This window comes from Henckelia pumila, chromosome 3, assembly GCF_033568475.1.
Source record: "Henckelia pumila isolate YLH828 chromosome 3, ASM3356847v2, whole genome shotgun sequence".
Lineage (NCBI taxonomy): Eukaryota > Viridiplantae > Streptophyta > Magnoliopsida > Lamiales > Gesneriaceae > Henckelia > Henckelia pumila.
The window spans coordinates 30,458,969-30,482,841 of record NC_133122.1 but is presented as its reverse complement, the minus strand read 5'-3'; the positions used below and the strand labels follow the sequence as shown (position 1 = coordinate 30,482,841).

General features: G+C 37.3%; 1 protein-coding gene across 2 annotated transcripts; it reads right to left on the bottom strand.

Moving 5' to 3' along the window:
- Window positions 1-11,034: 11,034 nt before the first annotated feature.
- LOC140886869 (tetratricopeptide repeat protein SKI3) lies at window positions 11,035-22,854 on the bottom strand. 2 transcript variants are annotated; one of them, XM_073293764.1, is made up of 22 exons: window positions 22,704-22,854; window positions 22,502-22,600; window positions 22,197-22,409; window positions 21,979-22,101; window positions 21,810-21,893; window positions 21,662-21,712; window positions 21,100-21,192; window positions 19,719-19,859; window positions 19,554-19,634; window positions 19,193-19,431; window positions 18,947-19,118; window positions 17,482-17,597; window positions 17,335-17,392; window positions 16,993-17,058; window positions 16,648-16,860; window positions 16,470-16,521; window positions 15,729-16,102; window positions 15,544-15,638; window positions 13,459-13,704; window positions 12,614-13,257; window positions 12,129-12,332; window positions 11,035-11,492 (listed from the first exon to the last, which is right to left on the bottom strand). In XM_073293764.1, the coding sequence occupies exons 1-22, from the start codon at window positions 22,704-22,706 to the stop codon at window positions 11,293-11,295; spliced, it is 3,567 nt and encodes a 1,188-aa protein (XP_073149865.1). In that variant the 5' UTR covers window positions 22,707-22,854; the 3' UTR covers window positions 11,035-11,292. The 2 variants fall into 2 exon arrangements, with proteins under 2 accessions (XP_073149865.1, XP_073149867.1); XM_073293766.1 differs by lacking the exon at window positions 21,662-21,712.
- Window positions 22,855-23,873: the final 1,019 nt, after the last annotated feature.

Genomic DNA, 23,873 nt, shown 5'->3' with positions numbered 1-23,873 from the left:
ATACATCATGCATCACACACATATGTATAAATATCATGCCGGCTATCTCGATCAGTACTTACGTACCTCTAACAATGCAGATCAACTCCTAGCACACCCGCCTAGGTCCAAAGCCTACAAGTCTGCTCTACTGCGTCTACATATGCAAAAGTCCATGCATCACTATAAACGCTCTAAAAGCCTTAACTAAGCTATTTCATACTCCTAAATATTTTTAGGAAGCCAAATTATACATTCGTCCGTCGTCAGCCCGCTGGTGTAGAATCGCCTCAAAACTTAGGCACACCTCCGCTACGACGCCGGGATCGCTAGGCAACTTCCGGATTCCCAATAGGATGCCTAGAACTCCGTAGATCTAAGTAAGAAGGTTCGAAAACCAGAGGAGAGGAGGGAAATTGGTGCACAGAATGAGGGCTCGGACCCCTTATTTATAGACGGCGATCGGAATGTCCGATCCCTCATCGGAACGTCCGATCGCGAACGGAGCGTCCGATCATGACATCGGAACATCCGATGTCACCTCACGTGCGTAATCAGTGACGTCATTTTGCTGACGTTGGTGATGACGCCAGCCCTATCCAGATCGGAACGTCCGATCCTCCAACGGAACGTCCGATCCCGATCGGAGCTCCCGATCTGTGCTTCGGAGCTTCCGATCCACTTCGGATAATTTTAGGCAAAATTTAGTAATTAATTTTCTTAATTACCTTGATTAATTGCGGGTCACTACACGGTGTCCATGTCTGAAAATACAACATAAACGATCAAATGTTTGAGAAAAAATCTGTTTTAAGATTGTTAGTCGGATATGAAAGTAGGAACAAATATATTAGAAATAATATATTTAATTCAAAAATTAAATAAAATTATATATTTAAATTCATAAATATAAAATAATCAGAAGAACAAGAAATGTGGTAGGCTCCAGTGAATTAAACAAGTAGGTGACCGAGACCTGTGAAGAACACAGTTTCCTTAAAACAAATTCGTCTCCTCACCAACGGTGTTTTGAGGATCGTATAAAATTCGGTCTCCCAGGATACAACTGTAGTGACCCTGCATGTAATCACCTACTAACTGACAACTAATAGCATGCATTAAACTTAATACAACAAAATACTTAACAGAGTAAAACGTGGAGAAACATAATCCATAAATTACATATCAGCTTAGTAAAATATATTCAGGCTTAATACTGTAGTGATAAAACCATATCGAAAAACTTAAAAGTAAACATTATACAGCTATATCGAATCCTGTTGTATAATAAACTCCTCAAGGCTCCTGCTCCCTAGTCCTGCCTTGAACTACCAGCTCCGTCCATCCTGCGACCTGCCCCATGGAATAGGGTGTCCAAGATAATAACTAGGACGTGGGCGCTAACGCCCAGTACATAAACATGAGTAAACATATGTATATAGTGCATGCAACATGATGACTGGTAAAGGGTCATCTGAAAAGTCATGCTCAGTACCGGTGCCACATGAGTGCTGCCACCGCACGGATCAACCTCTGGGTGAAACCACACTCGTCAAGTACACCAGAGTAGTCAGACATAAATGTCCCCGCCGTCGCGGTAGTCTCAGTGACAGAATATCGAGTATAGAGCTGAGCGGCTCTATAATCAGGTATATCAAGGTATAGGCTCAACGTGTATATGCACATGACATATGAATATAGAAAGCAATAAATCATATATCATGTCATATAATAATGCCAAATAAATGCAACATATAAACATGTATACTCGCTGGCAATCTTAGTCAACGTGTACGTACCTCTAAGCTAGTTCAAGTATAGTAGGATCCTAGGTTCCAAGCCTATATTCAGAAGTTCATCGTATCACTACACAAGTTCTATAAGCCTTAACTAAGCTAATAAGTACTTCCAAAACTTAAATAGATTCCCGGACCATACCTTCGTCCGTCGATAGCCCTTTGAAGTCGCTAGTTCTGGATGACTATAACCACTCTTTGGTTATTCCAGAACCTCTATTATAACCGATATGGCCCTCAAGTGTATAACTCACACTATATAACTGAAGAAAAAAACTCGGAAATTCGTATTCAAATTATGACTCCGAAGATCCCTATTTATAGCCAAAAATCCGTCGGAGTTTGGAGCCTCCGAACTGGGTTCGGACCCTCCGAACCTGCATGTACGACACTTGTCAAAAATCGTGAATTAGTCATCTAGCATTGCTGTCTGGGGGAGTTCGGAGCCTCCGAACTGGCTGAGTTCAGAGCCTCCTAAGTGCTGGGTTCGGATGGTCCGAACTTTGTATTTGAGTTCGGATGGTCAGAACTCATTTCGGTGCCTCCGAACTGTCCGAGACCCCCAGGACCCTTCCTACCATTTTTGGACGTTCCGAAGCTGATTTTCCACTTATTTTTACCAAATAAGGACTCCTTAATCATGTTTTGCCACATTTAAAATTATATGCCATATCATAGCATGGAAAATGGAACTTGGCTATCACCCTTATATGCAGCGATCTTTCTGGTAATTCTGAAGTCCAATTGTGCCCTGGAATTGGTTAATTACTAATCCTTAATCATGTTTAACATATCATTATCTTAAAATGGAATCTGGGTTACTACATTCTCCCCACCTTTAGATATTTCGTCCGCGAAATAAAATCTAAAGACAAATCAAGATAATAATATGAAACATCAAACCCAGTTTTATTACAATAACTGTAATTACATCTTTACATGATAATAAAAAAATACACAGCAAACAACTCAGGATATTATGCTCGCATATGGCTCTCGGTTTCTCAAGTTGCTTCTTCAATGCCTCGGCGCTGCCACTGTACCATCACAAGTGGTATAGTTTTGTTTCGAAGAACTTTCTCCTTCCTGTCTAGGATACGAAGTGGTCGTTCAACATACGAAAGATCTGGCTTTAACTGAACATCATCAGATTGAATTACATGTGATTCATCAGCTATGTACTCTCGAAGTAACGACACATGAAAAACATTATGTATACTGGAAAGAGATGGCGGTAACACCAAACGATAAGCAACATCTCCAATCTTCTCCAATATCTGGAAAGGCCCAATGAAACGAGGTGACAACTTGCCTTTCACACCGAATCTCATCACTTTCCTAAAAAGTGATACTCGTAGGAACACATATTCGCCAGGCTCAAACTGCAATGGCCTGCGATGAATATTAGCATGACTGGCGTGTCTATCTTGAGCAGCTTTGATCCTCCTCTTGATCAAATCTACCTTATCTACAATCTGCTGCACCAACTCAGGACCCTCGACTTGTCGTTCTCCGACTTCATCCCAGAATAACGGAGTACGACACCGTCGACCATACAATGCCTCGAAAGGTGCCATATCAATACTACGATGATAACTGTTATTGTAGGCAAATTCGATCAAAGGTAACTGATCCTGCCAAGACAAACCAAAATCCATGACAGAAGAACGTAGCATATCCTCCAGCGTACGAATTGTCCGCTCTGACTGCCCATCAGTCTCCGGATGATATGCAGTGCTCAAACTCAGAGTGGTACCCAAAGCCTGCTGACAACTACCCCAAAAACGTGAGGTAAATCGCGGGTCTCTATCACTAACTATACTCACTGGAATCCCATGTAATCGCACTATCTCCTGGACATATAAGCGTGCCATGCGATCATAAGAATACTCCCGGTTGTAAGGAATAAAGTGTGCTGCTTTCGTCAAACGGTCAACAACGACCCAGATAGCATCACACTGACGTGAAGTCATAGGCAAGTGAGTGACAAAATCCATAGTCACGTGCTCCCACTTCTATTCGGGAATCTCAAGATTCTGCAGTAATCCACCTGGTCGTCGGTGTTCAGCCTTGACCTGTTGACAAACCAAACATCTCGAAAAAAATTGATACACACTCCTCTTCATCCCTTTCCACCAGAATCTAGTTCGCAAGTCCTTATACATTTTCATGCTTCCAGGATGAACTGATAATCGGCTCCTATGAGCTTGAGAAAGAATATCGTTCCTGAGTTCCGCAACATCAGGTACAACCACTCAATTAGATAAGCACAATAATCCATCTGCCTGAAAATGGAATCCAGATGTATTAACCCCATTGGCTATATGTGTCAAACGCTGAGTCTTAACATCAGATATCTGAGCAAATCTGATCCGAGAATACAATGCTGGCTCAGATAGAATAGTATACAATCGAATCCCATTTCTCCCTTTCTTGTGCTTGAGCGTAAAACTCAATGAACAGCACTCTTGTATCATATGAGATATTTCATTAGTCTGAAGTGCAGACAGTGTCACCTGCCGACTCAAGGCATCAACAGTAAGATTAGCAGAACCTTGATGATATTTGATTTCACAATCATAATCCTTCAGAAGATCCATCTAGCGTCTCTGTCGCATATTCAACTCCACCTGAGTGAATAAATACTTCAAACTCTTGTGATCCATAAATATCTCAAATTTCTCACCATAAAGATAATGCCTCCAAATCTTGAGTGCAAATACAATGGCGGCTAACTCGAGATCATGTACTGGATAATTATTCTCATATGTCTTCAACTGTCGAGAAACATAGGAAATAACATGTCCATGCTGTGTAAGAACACATCCTAACCCCTGACCAGAGGCATCAGTATAGACAGCATAACCTCCTGATCCAGAAGGTAGAGCTAACACAGGTGTAGTAGTAAGACATCTACTTAGCTCGTGAAATGACTCCTCACAATCCGAGGACCATATGAAGGCAACATCTTTCCGTGTAAGCTGTGTCAAAGGCCTGGCCAACTGTGCAAAATTCTCGATGAACCGACGGTAATAACCCGCTAGACCCAAGAAACTTCGAATCTCAGCAACCATCGTCGGACGAGACCAGTTCAGCACTGCCTCTATCTTACTTGGATCAACAGATATCCCTTCACTAGAAATTACATGACCGAGAAACACTACCCGATCAAGCCAGAATTCGCACTTGCTTAATTTCGCATACAGCTGCTTATCTCGTAACGTCTGTAAAATAATTCTCAGATGTTGTGCATGCTCATCCTTGTCATGAGAATAGACAAGAATATCATCAATGAAGACGATGACAAATCTATCCAGATATTCTCGAAATACCTGATTCATCAGATTCATAAATACTGCCGGTGCATTCATCAAACCGAATGGCATCATCAGAAATTCATAATGCCCGTATCTGGTCCTGAAAGCAGTCGTAGAAATATCTGAGTCTCGTACCCGCATCTGGTGGTATACAGACATCAGATCTATCTTTGAGTAAACAGAAGTACCCTGTAATTGATCGAACAGATCATCAATCCATGGCAAAGGATACTTATTATTGATGGTAACACGATTCAACTGCCTGTAGTCAATACATAATCGCATCGATCCATCTTTCTTCTTGACGAACAAAACAGGTGATCCCCACGGAGAAACACTCGGACGAATATATCCTTTATCAAGCAGATCCTGCAACTACTATTTCAATTCCCTCATCTCTGACGGTGCTAGACGATAAGGTGCTCGGGATATAGGCGTCGTTCCTGGTACTAGATCAATACCAAATTCAACCTCTCGAACCGGAGGAAAACCAGGAATCTCATCAGGGAATACGTCAGGAAACTCGCTGACAATCGGTAGCTGATCAATACTCGAACTACTCGTGGACATATCAACTGCATAAATGAGATAGCCCTCCCCACCTGACTCCAAGACATGACATGCCTTCAGAGCCAATACAAGTGGCATTGGAGGTCGCGCACCCTCACCATAAAAGTACCAGCTATCACCCTCATCCGGATGAAACTGTACCAGACGTTGATAACAATCCACAGTAGCGTGATACAAAGTCAGCATTTCTATTCCCAAAATATAATCAAAATCTGTCATCGCTAATATCATCAAATTAGCCGATAACACATTACTCTCAAACTCTAGAAGGCAACCCATCACTAGACGCTTAGTTACTACCTCCTGCTCCAGCGGAGTAGATACAACTAAATCCATATCTAATGATACATAAGGTAATCTATGTCTCTTAACAAAACGGCTAGAAATAAAGGAAATGCGATGCTCCAGTATCAATTAAAACAAGTGCAGAAATACCACATAACAAAAAGGTACCTGCCAACATGCGATCGCTTTCCTCAGTAGCCTGGTCTTGAGACAAAGCAAACACCTGACCTTGTGAGTATGGACCGTAACCAGAAGAACTCTGTGGTGCTGGCTGCTGACGTGGAAAACTAGAAGCCTGAGATCCAACCTGTGACCCGATCCACTAGCAGTACGCTGAGGACAATCTCTCCGCAGATGTCCCTGCTCACCACAAATATAACAAGCACCAGTAGCCTTCCGACATGAAGCTGCAGGATGTTTGCCTCCACAGTGGCTGCAAAATTCCTCCTTCTTCTTCTTCTTCTTCCCGAAACGGAATGTACCTCGTGAACCACGAGAACCAGACAAAGTAGTAGGAGTAGAAGAAGACATAGGTCCAGATTGCACAACAGATTGAGCTCTAGGCTCAAAATATCCACTAGGCTGTCTTGGCATCATCAACTGTGCCCGCTTGTTGCTGGTCTCCACAAGACGGCAACGGTTCACCAAAGTCTCATAAGATGTCGGATCATCACAGACGACAACTTGTGAGTAGATATCTTGATTCAAGCCTTGCAGAAATATATCATACTTGGATGCATCACTGTCACTGATATGAGGACTGAAAGGTAGCAGATCAAGAAATCGTTGCTGATATTGATCAATAGTCATTGATCCTTGCCTCAGAGTAAGCAACTCCATCGATCGTGCCTGGCGAACAGCTGGAGGAAAATACAGTTTCTGAAACTGCTGACAGAAATCTCCCCAAGTCACCTGTACTCTCTCAGTACGTGCCTGATCAGCCTTGGCATCCCACCAAAATCATGCTTGATCCTCTAGAATGAATTCTAGAACTTCCAATTTCTGCTCCTCAATGCAATCGAAAGCTCGAAAAGCACTCTCGAGCTTGAACATCCAACTTCTTGCTTGTTTAGGATTCTCATCTTCCACCAAGGGTTTCGGTCCTACTTGCATGAACTTATTAATAGTGTAGCGACGTCTACCCTCATGAGGACGATACTGATCATCACGATGGAGATGATGACGATGATGACCACCTCCCTGGCCAATACTACCGTGACTCTCGTCAGCCATATCCTGAAAAGAATTGCACATTAAAATCCCAAATGTGCAAGAATTACTCAAGACTAAACTAAATCCCAAGTACTAATTCCCAAAATCTATGCATGCTTTGATACCAAAAATGTAGTGACCCTGCATGAAATTACCTACTAACTGGAAACTAATAGCATGCATTAAACTTAATACAGCAAAATACTTAACAGAGTAAAACGTGCGGAAACATAATCCATAAATTACATATCAGCTTAGTAAAATATATCCAGACTTAATACTGTAGTGATACAACCATATCGAAAAACTTAAAAGTAAACATTATACAGCTATATCGAATCCTGCTGTATAATAAACTCCTCAAGGCTCCTGTTCCCTAGTCCTGCCTTGAACTACTAGCTCCGTCCATCCTGCGACCTGCTCCATGGAATAGGGTGTCCAAGATAATAACTAGGACGTGAGCGCTAACGCCCAGTACATAAATATGAGTAAACATATATATATAGTGCATGCAACATGATGACTGGTAAAGGGTCATCTGAAAAGTTATGCTCTGTACCGTGGCGCGGTAAAGGGTCATCTGAAAAGTCATGCTCAGTACCGGTGCCACATGATTGCTGCCACCGCACGGATCAACCTCTGGGTGCAACCACACTCGTCAAGTACACCAGAGTAGTCAGACATAAATGTCCCCGCCATCGCGGTACTCTCAGTGACAGACTATCGAGTATAGAGCTGAGCGGCTCCATAATCAGGTATATCAAGGTATAAGCTCAACGTGTATATGCACATAACATATGAATATAGAAAGCGATAAATCATATATCATGCCATATAATAATGCCAAATAAATGCAACATATAAACATGTATACTCGCTGGCAATCTCAGTCAATGTGTACGTACCTCTAAGCTAGTTCAAGTATAGTAGGATCCTAGGTTCCAAGCCTATATTCAGAAGTTCATCGTATCACTACACAAGTTCTATAAGCCTTAACTAAGCTAATAAGTACTCCAAAACTTAAATAGATTCCCGGACCATACCTTCGTTCATCGATAGCCCTTTGAAGTCGCTAGTCCCGGATGACTATAATCACTTCTTGGTTATTCCAAAACCTCTATTATAACCGATAGGGCCCTCAAGTGTATAACTTACACTATATAACTGAAGAAGAAAACTCGGAAATTTGTATTCAAATTATGACTCCGAAGATCCCTATTTATAGCCAAAAATCCGTCGGAGTTCGGAGCCTCCGAACCTGCATGTATGACACTTGTCAAAAATCACGGATTAGTCATCTAGCATTGCTGTCTGGAGGAGTTCGGAGCCTCCTAAGTGTTGGGTTCGGATGGTCCGAACTTTGTATTTGAGTTCGGATGGTTCGAACTCATTTCGGTGCCTCCGAACTGTCCGAGACCCCCAGGACCCTTCCTACCATTTTCGGACGTTCCGGAGCTGATTTTCCACTTATTTTTACAAAATAAGGACTCCTTAATCATGTTTTGCCACATTAAAAATTATATGTCATATCATAGCATGGAAAGTGGAACTTGGCTATCACCCTTATATGCAGCGATCCCTTTGGTAATTCTGAAGTCCAATTATGCCCTGGAATTGGTTAATTACTAACCCTTAATCATGTTTAACATATCATTATCTTAAAATAGAATCTGGGTTACTACAACAACGGTACTACCAGTATCAAATAAACACAAATTTGCTACTCCGGCGAACAAAAAGTATATCTGATCGTAATAACCTTTTGACACAAAATAAAAGAAACTTAAAGCACAAGAACAAGCTTTTAATTGTATATGTAAGAGGATGTCTCTACGGAAGAAATTGAATGGCAATATATGGAGTTTAGAAAATAAAACACACTAGTACTCCATATTGCATTCAATATCTACGGTTTCACTAAAGACATAATAAATGCATTTAGTTTAACAAGTAATGCATGTTACGTTTAACTACACTTTATTAATCTAAAAATTAACGCTTCAATTTAATTCAGAATGAATTTATTCCAACAATATATTTATGAACTCATGATATAATTATTTAGCTTAAAAAGTCCTTAAACAAATTAAAATACATAAGATTTTTTGTTGAAAAAATATGTTCATTTCATCTACGAACAAATAACAACCAAAGTATTTTGGTATTTCAATATTTTAAGAAACTGAATAAGTATTTAATTAAGATTTTTGTGGAAATTTTTTTTAAATTTTTAGTGGAGAAAATCTGTTAACTCTATCTACAAGAAAATAAAAACCAAAGTATTTTGGTATTTCAATTTTTTTGGAAACTGGATCATATCTAATATGCATATACTTTGTCAATTTTGACCTTATCATAACAATTGATTTTACAAAATATCCTTACAGAATTTGTCAAGTGTGTACAAATCAAAGACAAAGTTAAAAATATATAATGTAAAACTTTGACTTTAGTTCACATTTTTTATAATTGATGATGATTGATGATTGATGATTGATGATTGATGATTAATGGTATATATATAGATATAGATAGATTTGATGCTTCATAATATTTTGTGATGATTTTACTAAATCTATATATTAATTATAAAATTGTTTTAATTTGTTTATTTGCTTTTATTTCAATGTCTTGACCAATGATTAAGGAACTTGGACTTGCCATATAAATTATTATGCTAGGTTCTATAATGCATAGCTTTCTTTTATTATTATTAGTTGACAATGCACACACCTTGCATGTATAACACAAAATTAATATTTTTTCATGAAGATTGGATCAAATAATAGACCGATTTTATAAAATTGATATGTAGTGTATGCTAAAAATTATGTTAATTAGCATTCATCAGTCCTATTTTAGGCCCGAAAATGACTTCTTTGTTGTCCATTTGCGTAGGACCAAAATGTTTTGAAGAAAAAATTAAAAACTGGTGGCACAATAAACGTGATTTTTTATTATTGTTTCCTATCTAATATTGAATTTGAAAACATCATTAAAATATTAGCATGTAATATCATAACCAATATGTTTATTTCCTTGAAATATGATTTCCAACTTCGGATAAATATATAACAGACTAAAACGAAATTATGATTCAAGTATCTCATTTTGGTTGACTAAAATGCATTATTTTTGTTTTTTAGTTGGGAAAATGTTTGTTACAATTAGACCTCGAACTTGAGAATTCATTTTAAACTTGGGATATCGATGATACATGGATTACAAGTCAATCGGCTAAAATATGTGAATTTGGATGTTCTTTATTTGTCGATTCATGCATGTTGGACTTACCTTGCTTCACATGTCAAAAAATCCCCACAAATATATTCAAAATCTACTGTTGAAGTCATGGAGAAACATATATAGATCAAACTGGTAGATGCAACTTACTTCATGGAAATCTAATGTCAAGACTAGTGAGAATTGTTAAAGATGTTGATAGCAAGACAACTATGTTTTATGTGGTAAACGTGAAAGATAGTTTCATAGGCATCATTAATCATTCGCCAGTTCAAACTTTATGATCCTCGTTTTTCAGTATCATGTTAAAATCGACTGCCACAAAAACGCGATACATTGAATAATGAACTATAATAGGCTTATGGATGGTTTATGTTTTTAAGTGTATCACTAAATTTTTCTAGACAACTAAGAAGTAAAATTGTCGGGGCAAATATCATAGGTTATAGTGTTGGAATCCAATCATATATGGTGACATGTAGCAAATAACATATTCATCATTGCATTCGATAATATGATGTTTTGTCACTGAATTTTTATGTGCAAATATAAGCATAGATTATGGAAATTGCTACCAAGCACTGTCTAAGACTACTAGCAAACATCAGAGATCATAACTTCACAAATGCTCAATTCACATACTTTTTCTATAAAAGGGGTAAACAATTGTTTTCTATGTTGAATATAGGAGTGAAAAATGATTTGGTACAGAAGATGAAATTGTAGGGAGACATAGCTAAAGATACAGGGGCATCTACTCACTCCCACACAGCCAAAAACTTCGGTTACCAAGGGGCAGGGGGATAGGAAAAAAGGTACATAAATGAGAACTAAGCTGAGAAAGAAAAGTATAGATGGAAAAAAGAGAAAATTGTGGTCCATAATCTTGTTTATGGGAGGTTGTATCGATGTACATATTCTTTTTGCAAAAGCTTCCAATATCTCAAACATGAGGGATTCACGTGGATCGCTCTTAGCATCCATTTAAGCGAACTCCCACTGGAAACGCGAATGGATGACAAGTCGGAACCATCTTTCAGCTGTCTGGAAAGCAAATGCATTTGAAATAAGAGCTCAGCTGGCCTCATTTCTGCAAGGAATGGTAGGAGATAAGTGAGAAGATAAGAGGAGCATGCAGCTGACGGTAAAAAGGATACGCGACAAACACCAGATTCAGAGATCAGAAACTAAGCTTGTTAAACATCCAATGTTACTGTCAGGAACTAAGCTTTTTAAACATCCAATGACACAAAACACACGAAAGATTCTTAGATTGTCACCATGAAGCAAGTAGTGCCCTTCTGAAAGATGATTCACATATCAGCTTATAGACATATCCGTTATTATGTATGCTTGGGGTGGTCCTCTCATGGACACAAGGCCCTTCTAAACCTTAATTGTACAAAATGTGAACGATTTGGTGCACTAGGGTTTTTCGCTTACACATGCCAGTCCTAGAACCAGTGTTGCATCAAACTTTGACCACTGATTCAAACAATCCATCAGCCAATTAATTTTACAATTACTCAGACATTCTCGAACTTTTAATCTAGAAGCATCCGCTATTCGTTTGTCCTTATTTTTTCTTTTTTTTGCCCTTCTATTTCGATATTTCCCGAGTTATAAAACCGAACCTTCCTGTAATGTGCAACAGCAAGAACTGAAACTCGAGAATGGGGCGGTTCTTATTTCCTGAAAAACAAATGCATTTGTCAAGAAAATGCACCTGAAGGCCATGAGAGCCATTCATCACGAAGGTTGTTTTCCCATTTTGTTTTGGAACCAAGGCTTGCCTCTGCTTGTGCAAGCAGAAGTGAGACGATAGGCAAGGGGCCCAGAGAAATCTCTTTCGCTTTTTTGAGACTTCTTATGGCACGTGATATGTACTGTGCCTCGAATTTCTGTCTGGCAAGCTCCAAGCAGATGGCACCTGAATTCAAGAAAGACAATATCAATTAGTGGCACCAGACCAATGGTATATTAAAACATGGGCAGACTTCTGAAAGTTGCATTGCATGATATTCTCTTTCATTACGAACTAGATAGACCAATGAAGTTCCATAATCCAGAAAACCTAGAATTAGATCAATCTCAACCATTCTATTTTAGAGCTACTGTTTGAAATAGTTTGAAAGTATACAATTCACTGTCATTAGAACACCTACTATAGAGACAAGGAATGAAAAAGGCTTAAATTTCAAAGAATGATACCATGACAAAGAAAGAGAATTGTCTCGCTCTCTGCTACATTGCAAGCTTGTGTAAGAAATTCTTCTGCACCAACAAAATCACCAAACCAAATTGCAGACAAACCCTCTACCATATTAAATATGCCCATCCACATATTCCTTGAAAGCTCCATATCTTTGAAGCAATCCTCAAAGCTCAAGTGCGATATGCCAAGATCATTTTGCAGCTTAAATCTACTTTCAATAAACTTCAGACAAATCCAACCAATATGAAAATCAGTCTTAAGTTCCAAGCACTGTCTGTACTCTTTGCTCATGCTGACAAGATCATTTTCAGTAGCATATGCACGGCACAATAGCAAGTGTGCGAAAAATAGACAGCTATTATCAACTGAAATACGCAAAGCACTTCTAGCCTGTTCAACGCATTCTCCAGTATTTCCTTGTTGCAAATTCAACTCAGCAGAACAGAGAAGAAGCTGGAAATATTGATATTGGAGACACATATATTTACTCAAGTACAACTGATGAGACAGAGCAACAGCTGTTAGCCTCGCTAGAACACGGCAAATTTGTGGAGGAAATCTCGATTCGCGGGCCTTCTGTAAATAGTTTAATGTAAGCAAATACCTGGCATTAAAGTTCCACGGCTCTTGATGTAAAAACCTGCAAGTTTGGATTAGATAGTTGAGAAAAGAAGGAGCCAAAAAAATATCTCAGCATCGTTTATTGGAGTGTATTGCATATAAAACCATAAAAAATGATATTACAGACAAGAAAAGGTTGCTTGAGCATTATTAGTTAATTGGAAAACATAATAGTTATTAGACCGTTGAAAAACAAAAATGAGGGGATGAGAGGAGATACTTTTGCAGCAGCTTTATGATTCCAGACTGAAACGGCAGTTGTTGCCTACGGGTTAAAGCTGCAAAATGCTCATTGCTGCTTTTTGTGTCATAATTGGCAATTGTTCCAGCACCAATAAGCTCGCATGCTGATTTCATGCTCTCATCTTTTTCACGGTGGTCTGATATGTCAATGCTGGGGCATCTGGTTGCAAGACCAAGATCTCTCCATTCTTTGCTCGACAGTAAGAGAGAACTAAGAAGATTTCTGTTATCATATATTATGTCAGACGAACCTCAGAGCAACAACAAAACAGAAGGAAAAGAATTATCACAAAACATTAGAAATATGGTGCACCAAAGATGAATAAGGACTTGCTAAAAATATCAGGACAAATTCCAAAGAATCCAGAGAACATTCAAAGTCTGCAGCTCGACAAGGTGTCAATTTGCTCGACAGTAAGAGAGAAATAAGAAGATTTTTGTTATCATAAATAATGTCAGACAAACCTCCGAGCAACAACAAAACAGAAGGAACAGAATTATCACAAAACACTCGAAATATGGTGCACCAAAGATGAATAAGGACTTACTAAAAATATCAGGACAAATTCCAAAAAATCCAGAGAACATTCAAATGTCTGCAGCTTGACAAGGTATCAATCATCTGGCTAATAACTGAGGAAGTATAATTTATAATCTAAACTCTTAGATGATGGATGAGGCTAAGGATAAGGAGAAAGGATTAACAGGGGTATATCCTAATCCCCAAGAAATGATGGATCACACAATGAGCCAACATAATGAGATTTTTTAAAGTTCAATTGCTCTGGTTACTTTTTGTCCAACAAAGTTGTCAAAACTCCAGGACACTTTCTTCCTGTATAATTTGGGTATTTGGGTTTTTGTCTAACTTCTTTAGATAAGATTCAAGAAAAGTATAATGAAGTTGAGCTCCATCAACCACAAAATAGAATGTTAATCAAGCTCCATCAAATTGCATCATGTCTTGATGCCAGCATAAGTTTAATGTTTTTCCCATTCCCATTATTAGTTTTCCATCTGTTAATTTCTAGAATTTTAACCTGTTTAAACGCCATAGAATTGAAATAATACCGTATAAGGCTTCGCTAAGGCACTATGTTAACTGCTGTTTAAAAAAAAGGTTGACTTATGGAGGTTCATATCTTCGCTACACCGGCCTTTGAATCGATAAGCTTCTATATATCAGCAATTCTAAAAGGCAGTGTACTAGAACAATAGAACCTATAAGCCTCCGTTTGTTCCACAATCATGTCATGAAAGTTAATCTAATTGCAAATGACCATATAATTCCATCGTAAAACTTCATGATTTTGTTTCGATATGAATGTGAATCAGAGCAAGAAAATCATTAGATTAATTCCATCATAAGTTTGTACCTGTACATAGGGAGTACCGATCTACAGGTGAGTAAACAGAAATACATCAATTGAAAAACTATAATTGTATAGTATAATGCTTCAGTAATCATTAAGATGTTGGTTGATAGAAGGCTAGAGGAAGGAAATCTCTAATTTCTTTTTTTGGTTCTTATACAAGAAACAACAGTATCACTGCCTAGAACAAACTAATACTGTAGGAAATTAATAAATATATGATACAGGTGTTAACACTACATTTGTTTTAGAAAAAGGTAGAATTTGTTAAAAAGTAAATTTGAGAAATTTTATTCATGTCATTTTTTTTATTACAACCAACTATGAAGTAATATTTAATATATATTGATATATTATAAACCTTATGCATATTTACAACAAACACCTTGAATATGCAATATGAATTTAAAATCTTTAACATAAATTTATATGCTGCTACCAAAAGTGTGCAGTATACATATGTAATATGTTCAAATTTTAAAATATAACTTTTAAGAATGCAGATGTTATATATTTAGGGGTTAAAAAACACACAATAAGTTGAATAATCATTGCATAAAAATTAACATAAGCCCGTGTATGATCAGCTCAAACTTACTATCGGAACAAAAGAATCTAGTCCAGGACATATATGACACCTGGCTCAATCAATCGCGAAGCCATAAATTATAGATTATCAATTAAATTACCTTAGGACACTACTGTTAGGATACATGTGAAGAGCCTTTCTTAGGTGCTGTATACCATTGTGAATCGCAACGCAGTCCTTTTGTTGATGCTTAACCTGAAAATATTGAAAGCAGATAATTTGCCTGAACAAGCAATTTAAAAGCCAACAAGTCCCAAAAAGAAATAGTAAAAACTGGATACCTACAAGTTTACCGAGTGCAATTAGAAGGTGCATTGCAATTATCTCTTCATGAGATGTAACAAAAGCACGACTGAGAGAAACAACAGAATCAAGTCGACCTTTTTGGTCCAACACATGCATAGCAGAAACGACGAAACTAATCTTTGAACTATGAAAAAACTCCTTGGGCATTTTCAGTATGCTTGTCATTGCTGATTCCTGTCCTGAAATGCAATACAGGACTCTACAGATGAAGCTAATGGAAGCAGCAGCCATATTTTTCTCCATGGACAAGATGCGGGACCCAAGTTCTCTAGTAATGGACAGAGCCATATCGTATTTCCTAAGTTTCCATAAACACAGAGCATATACTTGTAAAACTTCGTGACTAAGCTGTCCTAGAAAATCAACAAACATACTATGCATTAGCGTGTAAACTTTTAAGTTTGGTGTAAAAGATGACCCAGAAGTAAATATGACTAAATACCCAAATAATATAACAGAGAGAGAGAGAGAGAGCAATCGAAGTAAACCGATTTGGAGCACATTGTCCATAGGGTTCTTTAGCCATGACTTTATGATTTGTTCTTTTCATTAATCATTATCATTTTCAGATAAACAAATGCATTCAGCTGAAGTTACCCTTATCTTCTCCACCTTCAAACCCTCGCCTTTAAAGGTATCCTTTCCTTGGGTGGGTGGAGGGAGTAGGGACAAATATTTTGCAATAAGAACATACTAAACTACATCACCCAGAGTTCGCACCTTTTTGCCTTAAATATTCACACTCTTCAACAGCATCTTCTGCGTGTCCTGCCTGAACCAAATAAATCATTAGCTGATAAGCACCTTAAGGAATCAGCTCAACCCCTTGCCTTAAAATAAAAAGTCACATGGCTAGAATAACACATCTTGAACTCCAAATGATAGCAAATAACTTTACCATACAAAGTGATCTAGCCAAATTGATGGATATATCTGTCAGACAGGGTTCTACTGATTCTGCTGCAAAAGATTTTAGAGCACAACGTGCAAGCTTGTAGGAGGTAATAGCATTTTCATAATCAGATCTTGATTCGCATACTAGGCCATTCAAATTGTGAGATTCAGGGTATTCAGGGGCACGCAGCAAAGCCTGCTTGATGGCACCAAACACCTGCAATGCAATAATTGACATATTATTCAACATTTTTTATATATAATCGGAAGTTTTTAAAAACATTCGATTTTAAAAACATGCGTATGAAAGAATCACCCACAAAGAGATATCTAGAGACGAGCAAAATACCTCTGAAGATGATAACTGGCCAGAATACAAGGCAAGCTTTGCGAGACCAATTTGGAATTCTGCAAGCTGATCAATCAAAAGATGTAAGCGAATTTGGATTGGATTGGATTGGATTGGATATATGATCATATTCAATCTGAAAAACTAAGACTGTCAGCGGAAGGCATCGGGGACTTATAATACTTGTAAATACTCGTACACCAAAAAATCCAATGTCATATACAACATATATTAACCAAAAACTAGATAATACTCTAAACTAAGGTTGTAGATTTCTTTTCAATGCTATGCTGCTGTTACAGAAAATCGCATCATCTGATCAGCGTGGGGAGAAAATATTACCGGAAATATCTGCACAGCTCGTAAACAACATTCATACGCTTCATTCTCGTTGAGATTTCTGTAAAAAGAGAAAATATAAATACGGCTTTGCATGACAAATAATATAGGGAACTGTCCCTAAAGTCCCTGGGTGAATCTTAAAAATACCTAGCCTCAGCATCCGCCGACATGCCTGCCCATGGCAGTGCAAGAGAGGGATCTATACTTCTAGCTTGATCAAATGCTTGTTGGGCCAGCTGTAGTTCACCTTCTTGCCTATAAACCTATAAAGATATGATCTCAACACCATCTGAGAAGATATTCCAAACGGTTGAAACAGTCACACAAATAAATGAAAAGGACCAAAAGAAAAAAAGAACTGTCTGCAAGTTATCAGAAAAATGTGCCATAAATAAGACCTAATTGTTACACTTGGGGAAAACTTCATGGGGCACTGATAATGGATAAAACATACCCTCCTCCAATTGTACTCCCAAAAAAAAGGAACATAATTTTCATTTTTTTCCATCATCTCACACTGGCTTTCTGTTCTGTTCTCCAAGGGATGGAAGAGTTATGTAAAGGAAAGATAACCGTACAAAACAATCACGAATCCCAAATATATAAAGCGAGGCTTCATAATCAGGCTACGCTGATTACGGAGTCAAGTGCACAAGATAAATCAGAAACTGCAATCTGGATTCATTCATTCAAGTGGCGATTCCCAAACAAAGTTGCAGCGCACAAAAACCAGTGTTTGTGTGGCAACATTGCAGGCATCCCCAGCCTCTCCATGGGGAAAAGAAAAGGAATTTGTAACCTACAAAGCTTTAACGAGGTATTCTAATGACAAAGAATTGAGAGAGATGTGTTCCTCTATTAAATAAAAACACAAGTCTTCCAGTTCAACCTCGGCTCACCCCCTAAAGTTCCAGTATTCAGAATTTCAGAGCCAACAGCATAAGAAATATCAAGATGGTCGGTAACTAATTGTGAATGAAGCTTTAGCTAGGATTAAGCATGATATTACCAGCTTTAACTAGGGTTAACCATGACATTACCAACTTTAACCTTTATAACAATTCGACCAGAATTTGAGTGTGTACTTGAGGCCACCATTAGAAGAAATTACGTAAAAAATCTATATACGAGCCACATATTGGAAAAGGATATTTAGTACAATATGATGTAAAAATTCAAACTCCATAGTCACCAAAAACCTGCAACATAGCCAAAAACTCCAATATTATCAGTTCATATATGCATACTAAGATTGGAATCTTACTCCTATCTTATATGATCATATAATGGAACATTCTAGAAATGAGCTAATAGAAGGTTGGGCTGGCAGCGATTAAGAATAATTTATGGTTGACATTTAAATTTGTTTGGACACATTCAATCTCAACCATTAGAAACAGGCAAGGGATTGAAAAAAAGATGCATATTGTAGACACAAGAAAATGAGTGAGATTGAAATTGACTAAATGAGAAGTTACTGAAGCATCACTTAAGTAATATGAAGACTTCGAGATGTTAGTCTCAAACAAATTAAAAAGGAAAAGGAGAGATTTATGTACACCAAGATGATGATAATTTATCCAGGCAGACACAGAGCTAATATAAAGATCACCTTTCCAATGTATGCCCATGCAACAGCTAGAGATACATCCAATTGCAGCCCACGTATGAAAGCATGTTGTTTTAATGCAATATCATCTGATAAACACCCCAGAGCCACCCAAAATTCCTCATTGTGTCCCTCAAGAAGTATACTACCCAAGCACATCTTTTCAGCCAATGGCCTGGTTATTAGATGTTAGAGTAAGACAAATACGAGAGGCATAGATAAATTCATTTGATAGAGAAAGATGATTACCACACATGTAGGTCCTCTTTAGGTTTCACCTTCAAAGAGGAAATGAGATCTGATGCAATAGCAACATCAGCATATATATTAGCTTGCCAGGGGGTCAAGCGCAAAGCGCGTTGGTAGAAGTGGCTAGCATGTGATGCAGCAAGGAAGCAAGTTCTTCTCCAGGAATTGATAGAAGAACTGAAAGCAGTCTCATCAGCTAGCCCTTCCTCAGTCCATGGGAAACATCTTGCATACATAAGCTACAGAAATTGAGGAAGACCTTATTGTCAACATGAAGATAAAGGGAAATATCAATTCAAGTAGAGAGAACAACTTGTCTAGCATGTGATAACAGGTGACTTCAAGAAGTAAATGTGTTTACCTGGATATCACCATGCAGCTTCCATAAACACGAAATGTTTCCAGCTAATGATGTACCATGTGTTGCCACAGCAGAAGCTTCCTATGTTAAGCTTGTATATTATTTTAAAGAAACTCGTGGATAGTTGCAGATTTGGAGAAACAGGCATCATTTTAAGGCACTAACCTCTAAAAGTATGGCTCCCCATCCAAAAGCACCTAAATTTGTACATTCTTTAGCAAAACCAAGAAGTGCAGAAGCAAGCCCAAAATGTGCAGAAACATTGTGAGGTGAGATTCTCAATGCATTCCTAAATTGCTCAACTCCCTACATTCAGACAGCACTGATAATAAAAAAACGGATAATACTATTGTGAAATTTATCATCATATATTTTGAGTGTCTTTAAGAATGACTGATGCCGAACAACAAATGTTTACAAGCCCAAAATGTCCAGAAACATTGTGAGATTGATAATCTCAAAACATTCCTAAATTGCTCAACTCCCTATAGTCAGAAATAGAAAGCCGACGACAAACAGTAATGGCAGCATAAGACGGATAATAATATTGTGAAATTTATCGTCATATATTTTGAGTGTGTTTAAGAATGATTGATACCAAACAACGAATGTTCAAAGGAACATTTAACAAATCATCTGGAAATTAAATTAGAAACTTATTTCAATCTGAACAATAATCCAACCGATTCCATTATGAATTTCTCTACAAAACCCAAAAAATACACACTATGCCGCATTTCTATCGAATCTATCATAAACATTGGCCGACAAGCCAAGCAACTCATAAATTTAATGGTAATACTTGTTTTCTCTTATAACATCTCATCCTTATTATCTTTCTCCAATAACAAAAGGTGTTGATAAGTAGGCCTTTATAATTATTTGGAAGAATTATTACTCCTTAGAGCCATAACAGTGGGACCAAGAATATTTCATTTGATGGAGCACCAAGTAGTGTATGGGCTGCTTTACTTTCTTATCAGTTCACCCTATCTAAACCCAGCGACACACAAAACAATCATTGCATTTGTAGACAAAGAAATAATTCCTTCAGGAGCCGACCAGAAATAGTCTAGCCTGAAGATCGAGTAATGGCATAGATAATCTTAAACTATTATATACACTGCATACATTCTCCTGTGTGGTCCTCAGCTCACCTACTCTAAGTCTTTTGCGTCTCTGATAATTTTTCAATGGCCAAATCCTACTCAATATTCATCACATTTTCAATCCATAGTGGTTGGATACTTGAGAAAATAAAGGGGGAGATAAGTATTTTCGAGGTTGTTGCAAAATTTGCACCTTCTTACTCTCCAAGAACATTTGTGCCAATTAATGTGTATTTCATGATGCAGACAAGCTAATTAGCTTTGGAGCATTTCCAACCAAGGAAAGTGTGTGATATAAACATGTTGATACCACATAAAAAAATTCGAGGTATGAGGTAATGGGGATTGAAGCTGTTAGAATAGTAACAACACGAAAGATCGCAAGTTATGGACAATAGAAATATAGAACAGAAATAGCTACAAAATAATACTCTTACATTTCTAAAAGAACCAAGCATCAAGGAAATATTTCCACTTTCAATCCATGCAAAAACCCTTGATTCCTCCAATTCAATGGCTCTGCCATGTGACTATTTAAAACCAAAAAAACAAAGTATTAGTAAATTACATGCTCAGCACCAGGCAAAATAGAGAAAATCCAAGTTTAGGAGAATGAATGAGTAGTACAATGTTACCGGCAATGCTAGTGTAGAACCTAGCAAAGATTTTTATAATCATAAGTTATTTTTTAGTGCAATCATAACAATCATTAATGGAGGCATGCAAATTTACAATCCTTGTGTTCTTATGTAAAATAGTACACGAGAAACGTTAAGTGAAGCAACAATTCACATCAATGGAAAATTTCTTGAGATAGAATTCACATTAAACATGTGTATATTATAGATGTGAAGAATGTGCACACTACCTTTAAATTATGCTAACAGTTACCATTCAACAACACAAGCTACATGTGCTTCTCTATTAGAGATAAAGAGGATAAAAGGAAATGATTAAGTAACATGAGAAGATAAAAGTAAAAGGATTGTTGAACATCACCTTAAGTGCAGCAGTTAACATGCCCATTCGTTGGTAGGCAAGACCTAAGGTCTACAAATTTAAGGTAAATCAAGGACTGAAAGCTTAAAGATAGATGACTGCAACCAGTCAAGGACGAGGAATTGCTAAAATTGGAACGAGGAAGGACCTCCCACAAATCAGCACAGGTAGGAAAGCCACGAATGGCATGCTGAAGATTTTGAATAGCTTCTGACCACTTCTTCTGATGAGCCTGCTAGAAAGTACTCGATCAAATTTTTCCAAGATTCATGCAAAACATACAAAAGAACCAGCGGAACAATGTGGTGACATACAACCTGAAGGTAACCCAATTGACGAAAAGCCCAAAAGGCCCTAGCAGACTTCTCAGAAGCTTCACAGCAAACAGCAAACACCAAGCTCTCTTTCCCTTCTTTGTCCAACATATCACAGATTGCTTCCTGCAATTTTGGGTTGAAAGTAACCTCTAAAACATTAAAATGCGTGGAGAAAAAAAATGAACTCCCAGAGGATGAAACAGATGTTTAAAACAAACCCCTGCAATGGAATCATCAGGGTTGAGAAAGACAGCTCTTTGGTAGCACTTGAGGGCACGGGCAGGCACCGAGGAATCATTTGCGTAATAGTGACCTAGATATCTAAATGCATCCCCATTCTGGGGGTTAAGCTTCACAGCCATCATGAAATGCTCCACCGCTTTTGCCCTGATTTCTTGACTTTCATCACCTTTTTCCCACAAAGAAACTCCCTAAATTCCATAGGATACAATTCTTTATATAAACAAACAACCCTTCAAGAAAAAAGATGCAAACGAAAGTAAAGAAGAGACCGTGGCATTACCAGATTAAAATGGAGAGATGGGTCCGCTGGCAAGGACTCGGACTCCACATATTCCTCTTCCAACTTATTTACAGACTCGGGTACTTCTTTTTCCAGTAACTGCAATCAAAGATGGCACATAATTAACAAAAAAATAGTCAATTAACTTCGTTATACGCAGGAGGAGAGCAGGTATTCAGAAGGGCTGGGAGCAAGAGAGCACCATTTCTCCGTAAACCGAGGTTCTTTGCTACAAACGCTCGAAAAAGGGCCAGCTTTGATCTGAGGAACGATATGTGTGTTTCTGCAACAGAGAAAATTTTTTCTTTCTTTTCCGTTTTAGCTTTCAAACGTTTTAATAGTATGGATTAATATTTTTGGTGCGTGGGTTTTTCAAGGGCTAACCAAGAATACAAAATATAATTTTATTTTTATTATATTTTACAAATATTATTAGTTTTATAATTTAAATAAAAACATCTAATGATAATGATAACAACAGTGATTAAATCATGTGAAATAATAATAGTAGTAGTAATTATGTTTAAAAAAATTAAAATTAACAGCCCCTACTTGGTTTCATCAAATTTTAAATGATAAATAATATTTTTTTCAATTTATTTTTTAAACATAATAAAAAAAATATTATATATCTGTGGTTTTAACATTCTGAAGACAAAATTTTTATATTTTTAATTAAGAATATATTGAGAGAGCACTAAAAATTGGATCGGGTTTGAATCAAATTAAATCGATTACGGAATGTAAGGTAATGATCAGTTCTATCCCATAGCATTTTAATAACAATGACTTCCAAAAATCTCACAAAAATAAAATAAAAAAAAAATCGTTTTAATGACATCCAAAAATAATATACTTTAAACTCATTATAGGTCGATTTGGGAAATTTGTATCTCGTCTGTTATTTTAGATTTGTGGCTACTCACATTCGCCAAACTATTTCGAATTTAAATACATGTACTTCAAAAAAAATCATATTAGATGGGAGGTGGGAAAAATACAAGACTTGGGTCTAGTAGTGTGTTCATAACGAACAATTTGCAAATCACGTCAGTGGATACCGTATTTTGTAAATTTTGTGTAATAGATTCGATGGATAAATTATTAAGAAGAAAAATTTCTTTTCGGAAAATTATTTGAAAGAAAAACCGAACTTTTGATAATTGATCAAGGTCTCACTTGCTCCAATCGTATCTAAAGATATATCATATATATGAACCAAATTGTTCGGAAGCTATTCGAAACTCGATATAATAAAAACTCGCTTAACGAAACACAATGAAATAAATGAATCAAGTTGAATCTTTATAGGTCAGTATTTAGCTTATTAGCTCATTAACAAATTCATGTTTACTTTTGATTAAAAAAAAAA

Excerpts from the sequence above, each read along its gene's own strand:
- LOC140886869 (XM_073293764.1), bottom strand. Across the intron at positions 17,598-18,946 it reads CATGGGCATACATTGGAAAG|GTTTATAGGCAAGAAGGTGA; the intron begins GTGATCTTTATA and ends ATATCTTTATAG. Across the intron at positions 16,861-16,992 it reads GCCAGTTATCATCTTCAGAG|GTGTTTGGTGCCATCAAGCA; the intron begins GTATTTTGCTCG and ends ATTGCATTGCAG.